Genomic DNA, 11,029 nt, shown 5'->3' on the forward strand with positions numbered 1-11,029 from the left:
AACTTACCCATTTTTGCAATTAGAAAAGTAAATTCCACTAAATCCATAAATTTTACATACATGTCAATATAAACTATTTAAACTATTTGAGTTTGAATATCATGTGTCAAAACTTTGACTATAATTATAATATGAGACAAGATATAAATTTTAATATTTTTTTTGTGATGAATTAATGTTAAGGTAAGTTATGTGTATATTTTTTGCATTTGATTTGATGCCAACTCATGTATGAGACATGAAACACTGCTGAGGGAGTTTCTACCTAACACTCATCCATTGGAGCTAAATATGGCCAAATAATCTTCTCATTCAAAGCAATGTGTGGCATATTCAAATGAAGGGAAAAATTCTAGATAAATATGATTGAGAAAAAAATTGTATTATTTATTTATTTACTTAAATATTCTTATCTTGAAATTGTTAAGGAATTGAATTAAAATAAAAGTAAATATTTATATGTGAAGGTTAAAACATGTATTGATATATTTTGGATAGAAATTTGTAAATAAGAAAAAATAATTACAATCAATATTATGATGTAAACGTTCCAATTGTATTGTTAATTGTTTGCGAAAATTTCATATGTACAATTTTTTTTATAATTTTAATTAAAATTAACAACAATGTTTATGAATAAAAGTTAGTATTTTATTTATTGTTCTAATAATTATAAGTCATATTCAATTTTTTAATTTTTAAGTTAATATGAAAGTAATCACACTAGGACCATTGATTAACCTATTTTACAATAGTTGTTGTACTAAAAGTTCATTCACGTGTTTATCTTTTACTAAATTTAACACAAACACATATCTACACTACAAGAAAATCATGAAATAGAAATCAATTTGTAGAAACCAAAATAATTAGTTGCAATAGTAACTAAATTATAGACCATTTTAGAAACTAAAAAGAAATTTGATTTCTAAATTAGTTTCTATTATTTTCTATTATTGTTAAATAGTTTCTAAATTGGTATCTAATTAGCAACCAAGGTTAATTGGTAGTTAAAACCTTAGTTGCTAATTAGATATCAATTTAGAAACTATTTAAAAATAATAAAAAATAATAGAAACTAATTTAGAAACTATTTTTTTTTTTTAGTTTCTAAAATGGTCTCTATTTTAGTTTTTATTGTAACTAATTACTTTGGTTTCTAAAAATTGGTCTCTATTTCATGATTTTATTGTAGTGCTATAATTGATTATCATTGAGTGTTTAACTGATTAAGATCTAAATTCAAATAGACTAACTACTTTATGTTTAATTAATTACAAAAACATGCACAATCAATTGTATTCATCATCCTAATCAATTATGTTATCGGTATAATTAATTATTGAGTCACAACTAATAGATTACAACCTTTGGTTTAGTACAAACAATTTTTTTAGTTTCAAATGAATGCACCATGCCCACATTCTTGCTTCTTTTATTAAACGATCACATTACCTTTTTTTTTGTTTGCAAATTAGTTCAAATCTTCTCTATCAAACTACTACAATAACTCACATTTTTTAACCTTCAAATCTTCTAATAGATTGCAACAATCTCTTCTAAACACATTGAGTGAAACATCCACTCTCTTATATATATGGAGCAATTTATTCAATTTTAGATTTTTTTTTATGAAATTATATTATTTTCTTGAAATAAGAACAACAAATTAAATTATTGAGAGTAATTACATTTAAAAAAAGATGATTAAGTTTACTCTCGTTATTAATAAATTTTATTTTTTTTCTCATTATTTATTGTTACAAAAGTATATATCTATACAATTTAATAGGAACAAACAATATTTTTTTTAAGGTTTCATAAAAACCACCACCATTTTGTTCTAAATTATATTTATATTAAGGATAAGAGAGTATAAAATTGGAGTATTTTTTAAAAATTTAAAATAGTACATCTTAATAGAAATATTCTAAATATATTATTTCTAATTTAAAATTGTACTTGTGTAAAATTAGATATTTATAACATGATTAATGATAGTTAGAAGACAATTATAATTGAGATAAGTCATGTTCGCAACATCCTTTTGTCATTTTTAGCATTTTCACGGTCATCTCGGTCTCTCTAACGACTGCGGTTGTCCTTGTCTTGTTGACGGTAGTGGTGACAGTCATCCTAAGTTGAGTCACAGTAACATTTAGTTCCTGTTTGTTTCAATGGAAAGACTGTTCGCAAGAGGGAATGAACACTGATAACAACTATTTGGATCCACTTATGTGCGTAGAAGTGTGAGGAAAGAGATTCACATAAACAACGAAAACTATGTCCCTTTCACATGCAAAGAATGTTGCAGAAAGATACATCAACATTGATGATTTATCTAATTTATTCCAGATTTTGACGACATAAAGGCAAAAAAATAAAATAAAAAATGAAAATAAGATCATAATATAAAATAAAAAATATTAAGTATATTTATAATAAAAATATAAATATTATTTATATGTAAAATAAAATAAAAAATATTGTATATATATATATATATTAATAAAAATAAAAATAAAAATAAAAATAAAAATATATACATAATTGATTATGTGTAATATAGTATAGAAATTTAATAATTTTAATTTATTCAATTTATATTTATTATCATTATTTTAAAATTTTATTTTAAAATTTTATTTTAATTAATATTATAATTTTATCAATATTTTATAAATTAATTTATATATTATTACTTAAATATTTATATTACTATAATTTAAATATTTATATTTTAATATTAATAAAAAAATGTATTATTATAAATATAATTATATTACTATTATTATTTATTTTATTATTTTATTATATTATTATAATTAATTATATTATAAAATTTATTCATAATCGATTATGTATAATATATAATCAAATAATAATATTATTAATAATAAATATAAAATTATGTATAATAAAAATAAAAATAGTTATTTATATAAAAAATAAATTTATATCATATTATTATTATTAATTAAAAAAAATATACGAATAAATTAATTATTTTTCTATTACTATTAATCTTTTATTAATTAAAAAATTAAAATTTTAATCACACTCATCACATCACACATCACTGACAAATTTATTATTTTTATAAAAAAATTATATTTAATGATAAGAAACTCATTTTTTTTTAAAAATAATTATTCAATGGTATTAGAAATAATTTACATAATTTTAATTTAACTCAAATTTACACAAAAATACTTTATATTCCATTATTCAAATATTTTTAAAGACAAGAGTAAATTTGTAAACTTACATTTTACACCTTTAAAAATAATTGAAATTTTCTCACAACCATCACATTACACACAAATTTCAATAAATATTTCTCATACATCCACTCGAACATACCCGTAATCCAAACACAAACACTTTCTCTACACTTTTTTCTCAATTCCTCACACATTCACTCTCTCAAATCCTTAGACTTAGGCTCTGTTTGGATTAGGGAGGGGATGTGTGGGGATTTGAGGGAGTGAATGTGTGAGGATGTATGAGGAAAGTGTGACGAAAGTGAGGGTGCTTGGATTGGGGTATGTTATGTGTAAGGAAAATTTATGGGAGTTTGTGAGTTATGTGATGGTTATGAGGAAATTTTAATTTTTTTTAAAGGTGTGAAATGTTACTTTACATATTTACCCTTGTCTATTAAAAGAAATTAAGAATAAAATGAGTTGTTTTTGTTTAAAAATGAACAACTTTCACATATTTCAAAGATTTAAAAATTATAATTAAAAAAAAATATATGTTAAATGTAAATATGTATAGTATAAAAATTATAATTAGAAAAAATATGTATTCAACAAATTAAATAAAAACAGAACTTCAAGTAATAAAATTGGAAAATAAATCAAATCTTATATAAATAAAAAAAAATATTATTTTTTAATATTAAAAACCCTCTAGTAATAAAAAATAATATTACAACAACAAAAATATAACGTAATGAATAATAGAAAAAAAAATCATAAAAAATTATAATAAAATAAATTATAACTCATAAACTTAATAACTATACATAGAAATATAGTAATATAAACACACACAAAAATAGAATTTCAAATAATTTCTTTAAATATTAAACATATACTATGAAATTAGAAAATAAATCACATCTTATATAAATAGAAAATTACTATTTTTTAATATTAAAAAACCTCACAATAAAGCAATCTAAAAAATACTACAACAACAAAAATATAACTTAATTAACCATAGAAAAAGATTTCATAAAAAAATATAATAAAAAATAAGGATAAAAACGTATTAGTAGTATAATTCAATATAGTTCAATAATTTTTTATTATTATTTTATTTTATTAAATATTTGTGTTAGTTAAATTTATTTAATAACTAATATTTATAATGAAGTGTTGTTTTTATTAATAAATTATGTAAAAATACGTGAAAAATATATTAAAAAAAATGAAAATCATGTGTTGGAGTTTTATCCTTATGGGTTTTCAGCCTCTAGGTGGATGAGGATGCCATAGATTATAAAGTTATAACCTATTATGAACAATTTTATAGCGTAGAGATCAAATTAATAAAATGTAAATACGAGTAAATAGAAGAAAATTGTGAATCATTTAAATAATTCGATAAATAACACAATGACTTAAAAACTTTGATAAACAACACAATTAAACAACAGACTTCGAAAAACAACACAATGATAAACAATTGAGTTCGATAAACAACACAATCAAAACAACACAATGATAAACAATTGAGTTCGATAAACAACACAATCAAAACAACAGAGTTCGATCAACAACACAATGATTTAAAGACTTAAGTAAACAACACAACCAAACTAAAATGAAATGCAACCTTAAAATACAACTTAAACACCATTCAATTACGCTGAGTCATCATATTAAACAACTTTGTCATTCTTCGTTGGGCATGTAATCCAAATAGTTGTTTGACCTTAGCTAGGTTTTCACACAAGATAGCATTGTCCAGGAGATTTTCATCACTAATGTTCATGTCAACCAACAAAGACCAAATATCAGACTCGGAGTACTGGTAGGACGTTATGCGGCGTTGATGGTGTACATGCTCACCATAATAGTCGGTGCATCGTCTAATGTCTATAGCTACATCTTTTGTTGCGGTCGCCTGTATACGAGCAATCTCAACTAAATCAGTGGCCACTTCATCACCATGCTTCATGTAGGACCCAAAAACCGCAAGGTTATTGTTTAACATGGAAAATTGATTTTCAATGACATCCACCATGGGTGCTTTTCTCTTTGATCCCTTTGATGAGGAGGTCTCACCCGTTGTCTGAGAAGGCGTAGATTGAGTATTGCTTGGACTATTAGTTGATTCGACATGTGGTCCAGGTGAGCAGGGAAGATCCTCATTAGGAGCATCGGGAGCATCAAACTCTGACGGTTCTGGTATGTAATCCATGCTATTATCACTTAGATTGACACATATTTTCCGTTGGAACATGTCTGCTTGCCTGTGCAGGTGTCCTCCCCCCATTTCCGGTGGCTCTATCGTTCGACCACAGCTCCTCCATAAGGTCATAATTGCGGATGGAATTGACACGCCATTTACTAGCAGAAGGCTTTGCCTGTAACCAATAAAATGTCAATAAAAATATTAGTAATAATCATCTGTTTAGGGTTTAAAGAAATGTTGTCAACATTATTAATTATGGTACCTGGATCAAGCTATCCCAGACTTCGTCTTCTGCCACAAATTTTTTACTGCTCTGGTTCCATGCAAAACCACTAAGACTAGAAAATAAATTGTGCACCTCCCTCCACATGTCCTTCAAACATTTTTGATGATTTTTTACATGATTTTTTGTTATGGTATGCATTCCAACCTCGTGTAATGCCATAACAATGTTGTTATAGCCCTGTGTGGTCCAACTACCATCAACTCTTGAAACTCGTCGTGCCTATTCCACCATTGCACTTAAAAGTGTTAAGTCCATATTCACGGTCCACTTATTAAACTCTCTCAAATTGCCTAATGAAACTGCAACAACATGTTTACCGCGATCCATCTAAAAATTGTAATCAAACTTAGAGCCAAATAGAGTAAGAAAAATTCAAATTACAATTTATTGCATAAAATTGATTGTTTACATAATGTTGCCACATTTCATTTGCTATATTGTCTCTAATATGTGAATCTAACCTATAATCATCCTCACGAGGTTGAGCAGCTGAAACTTGTAAATCTTGTTCTAGCAATTCACGATCAACTTCTTCAATGAAAGAATCATCATTGTCCACCATGCAAAGAAAGTTATGGATAATACAACAAGCACAAACTATATTTGTCATAATGTCCAAAGAGTAATGTGGCTCGGTCCCACTAGCTATAATTGGGAAACGCTTCTTCAAAACACCGAAAGTTCTTTCAATTACATTTCACATCGACGAATGCCGATGATTAAACAACTCTCGAGCATTTTGTGGACCTCTTCGAGAGTACTCTTTCAAATGGTATCTAACCCTTCGATAAGGTGTTAATATTGTCCTTTTAACATAAAACCTACATCGCCAAGATAGTATTTCCCTACAAACATTGTGCAAACCATAATTAGTCCTAAAACGTCTTCAATAAAAATTGTTATGCAGACCCAAATACCTTCACTAACCTTACGGAACAATAAGAGGATCCTCTCGTATCAATGCATCCTTTAATATTCTTGAATCTGAGGTTGTTCCATCCTTTAAGAGGATCCTCTCGTATCTGAATTTCATGTCAAAATCACACGCTGCGAAAACGTTTTGAGTTGGCCAATCTTTTTTTCCTCGAAAACGCAGTGCATCACCACGTGGGACCTTCACGCGTACATGAGTGCCATCTATGGCACCTAAACAATCCTAATGAAAAAAAATTGATATTTAAGAAAACAATTAAGAAAAAAATTACGATAAATATAAATGAACCTGAAAATATGGATAAAATCGGTAGTTGTATAAGATCTGGGGTTGCACAACACTGTCATCTGGTTGATTTAAGAATTCTCTCTCCAACACCAAAATCGCATTCAATATGTTATGAAAGTGACGGGAAACTGTTTCTCCGGACCAATGAAAGAAGAATGAAACACTCTGATTCTTGACATTATGTCCAATAATGTGGAGAAATTTAGCAAGTTGTTCTTCCATGGTTGATCGATATGCATCCTTAACAAGTTCGGTTTGCCTAATTCGTTGACATAATTGAATGAATGCTTGTGGTCCCATGCCAATAATGTCACGAGAACGTTCAGTGTGCACCAAGTACTCCTTCAGCTTTTGTCTGCGTCGCTCTTTTCGTGGTTCAAACTCGGTAATAGAGTTTGTTGTATCACTTAACATACGCAACAAATGTAATCCAAAAGCAATGATGCAAATGATCATAACTGATGCAACTTTTGTGTTCTTTTGTATTTGTTCTTGTAGTTGTGAAATTAATTTCATGTTCGCACTCACAATATCATTATAAATTGCAATTGTTTCATCAAAATTTTCATTATTGTCATCCTCAAAATGTGGCAACGAATTGTTGTCGTTATCCATCCCAATAATGTTGACCTCCATAATACACAGCCATGTAAGACAAATTTATTCAAATGGTTGTATGTAAGATTACAAATCTTACACATTAGTCATTATTGAGTTACCGTACTAGTCACAATTTTAGAGTTAGGGTTGGGCTTCTACTATTAGGTTAAGGGATAATGTTAGTATTATGGTTAGGGTTACTATTTATGTAAGAGATTACACAATAAATATAAAAAATGTAACTTAATTTTTTATTAAAATAAATAATATTTTTTTTACTAATTACAACAAAGTTGTATTTTCTACAACCAAAAAAATATATAATGTAATTAATTAATTTTCTCGTAATAAATACCTTAAAATTGTTTTAATTATTTTTCAAAATAGACCATAAACAAAAATAGCATACAATACATTATTTAAATTTAAATTTAATTAAAATTATTGAAAAATATCTTGTGCAGAATTTTTACACAAATAAAGTAAATATATAATTGTTTAATTTTTATATATTAAAATACATTTATTGTTGATTTATTTAGTATATCAAATTCATATAAACATGATTTACATAAATATTTCAATTGAATAAAGACTTTTTCCCTTTCTTTTTTTTGTTAATTAAGAGTATTACCTTTTCGAAGAGGTAACTAATTTCTTGAAAAAATTGTCGTCCCTTTAAAAGAATGACAATTCTTATAAACACATTCTTAAAGGTAAAAATATTTCTCTATTTTTAAATTATAATTTTTTAAACATTTTCCATTATTTGATTATTTTTATTGTTACTATAAAAGTGTAAGATTTAGAATCACATTCTCATATAAATTATATCAACTGAATATTAATTGAAATAAAAAATAATTAAACATATAATCTTTGTTAATGTATAATAAAATTTTATGTAAATTAATCATTTCGTTTTATAATGGACCGAATATTGGACAATTTGTTTTAGATCACAACTAATTTTTTATTAAAACTAATTTTTTAAGGAAGTAACTTTTTCAAGTACATATAATTTATTTAAAATAAATAACTTACACTACAAAAGTCTCAAATTTTACACATTTTATCTTTTATTTTGATCCCTTCAACTTTAAACTTAACGAAGTCATTTAAGCACCATTAAGAAATAGTTTAATTAATTAAGTTCTTAGAAAAGGGAAAAATACGGATGGAACAAAAAAATTGATGATTTTCTGGAAATTTAGATTTTAAAGTTGCAAAAAATTGAAAAAAATCAATTCAAATAAACAATATATTTATTTTAAAAAAATCATACCACAAATGATTTAAATACACAATCAGACCCTATTGATTAACATAAAACTAAATATAACATTAAAGAGATATATTAACTAACATAAAAGTGAATATAATGTTAAAGACATATATTAACTAACAAAAAACTGAATGTAAAATAAACAAATCCTTAATATTAAAATTAAATTAAACATTTGATCATTTTACATCCATATATATGTTAAACAATACAAATTTAACTTTTATTTGTATATGCTTAAACAAATCCAACAAACTTGAAAGCTAAACAAAATTAAGAACTAACCTGAAAGAAGAAGATTAGGAAGCCTCTAATGTTATGAGAGGTTATAATTTAATTCTCTGCACCCAACAAGAGTCCCTAAAACCCACCTGCTATTAATAACACTGCAATAGTAAAACACACAACTTAGAAAGAAAACACCAATACATATTAAAACCACCAATGCACAAGCACAACATGCATTTTCTTAATGAATTTAATAGAACAAAAAAATAAAAAAAATGAAGCAAAACAACTCCAGTGCCAAAACAACATAAAACACAAAATATATGAACTAGGATGGAGGGGGATTTTACCAGTAGCCGCTACAGCTGAACGTATCAGAGAGAGAAGCATCAATTCATCAAAATGGGTAAGGTTCACCGATCTCTCGCGCGTGCGGATAAAGTGAGAGGACAAACTCCTAAGGTGGCCAAGCAAGACAAGAAGAAGAAGCCACGAGGATGCGCTCACAAGCGAATGTAATACAACAGTTGTCCGTGGTGGGATTCAGTAAGAAGCGTGGACCAAACTCGTCGGAGAAGTGAGGGGCGTGTGGATGACGGGTTTTCGTAGTTTGCAAAATGTATCACTTGTTTTATTTTTATTTGATTGATGACTGAAAGTTTGATAGTTAAAAAAAAAACTAGGATGGAGGCACAAGAAGTTGGACTTGAGAAGGAAGAATTTTGTTCAGAATAATGCTTATAAACAAACTTCACATGCAACAGTTCACAGAAAAATATTTAACCCTTTTTTTTATATAAATATGGCACATATGACAGTTGTGATATTCACCTAGTGCCGTGTAAATCACCATGGACCAAGCTCTTGGTCAAGAAAAACTTCACGGACCTTGCATGTGTTATATAAAAAGCTCTGCGTGCATAGGTTATATAAAAAACACTCTGCCCCCGAAACCAAATGAAGCACAACTTGATACATCAAAATCAATATTTTATCACCATGAGTATGCCTTTTCAGAGAATATGTGCTTCTGCATGCATGGGTAATCTAAAAAGTATTGTGCCCATTAAACCAAATAAAACATAACATAATACATAAATACATATTTTAATATATTAATTATCTTTTCAGTTTCTAATGAATAATTTAAGTTATAATAAATTTATTTTAAGTGATGGGTTGTTTTTAGGGATTTTTTGTATTAAATAAATTAAATATTTAGTATAAAATAAAATGAAAAATGTTTAGTATATAACCTTTTGGTGATGCTCATTGTCCAACCTAAGTAATATTTTCAGTTTTAATTAGATATAGTATATTCTTTTCTTTAAAAAAAACTATATCCAACCACATTTAATAAAATATCGTATTAGAACTTGAAAATAGGTATCACCTGATTTACTATAATAACTAATATATAAATGGAAGATTTTATTTAATTATTGTTTTTTTTACACTGGTTTATCATTATTTACATAATTTATATTTTATAAAATAATAAAAAACTTAAAACTCCCTTAAAATTTATGATGATTTGTTTCTTCATTTTAAATAATATATATATATATATATATATATATATATATTAAACATTGTACAATAAATTTTTTTAAATACTAATACATTCAAATGAAACAATGTAATACATTCAAATGAGGGTAAATTTGGAAATAAGGGATGCTGACATGGTTTTCCCTTTACATCTCTTCATTTTGAGGGGAGAGGAGAAGGTATATCCTCTCCTTCACTTCCCCACACACAATCCTAGATCCAAATAGTTGATATCTCATCACTTATTTGCCTTTGAACAGTACATCCATAGAAGCAAACAGGGGGTTACTCTCCCCAATCCAAACATACCCTTATGTCCCGTTTGTTTCCAAACAAAAAAAGGTATAGTGAAAGCATTGAAGGAAAAGTTAGAAAAACAAAAATATTGGAAATCATAGAAAACCATGTATCTTTGTCCTTTCAAACTTTC

General features: G+C 26.5%; 1 protein-coding gene across 1 annotated transcript; it reads left to right on the plus strand.

The window, feature by feature from the left end:
* Positions 1-9,394: 9,394 nt before the first annotated feature.
* Positions 9,395-9,720, plus strand: LOC137836230 (small ribosomal subunit protein eS30z/eS30y/eS30x-like). Its single transcript, XM_068645070.1, is given in 2 exon segments — positions 9,395-9,571; positions 9,574-9,720. Coding segments are annotated over 2 exon segments (177 nt in total). The 5' UTR covers positions 9,395-9,450; the 3' UTR covers positions 9,630-9,720.
* The last annotated feature ends 1,309 nt before the right edge of the window (positions 9,721-11,029 follow it).

This window comes from Phaseolus vulgaris, chromosome 5, assembly GCF_000499845.2.
Source record: "Phaseolus vulgaris cultivar G19833 chromosome 5, P. vulgaris v2.0, whole genome shotgun sequence".
NCBI lineage: Eukaryota > Viridiplantae > Streptophyta > Magnoliopsida > Fabales > Fabaceae > Phaseolus > Phaseolus vulgaris.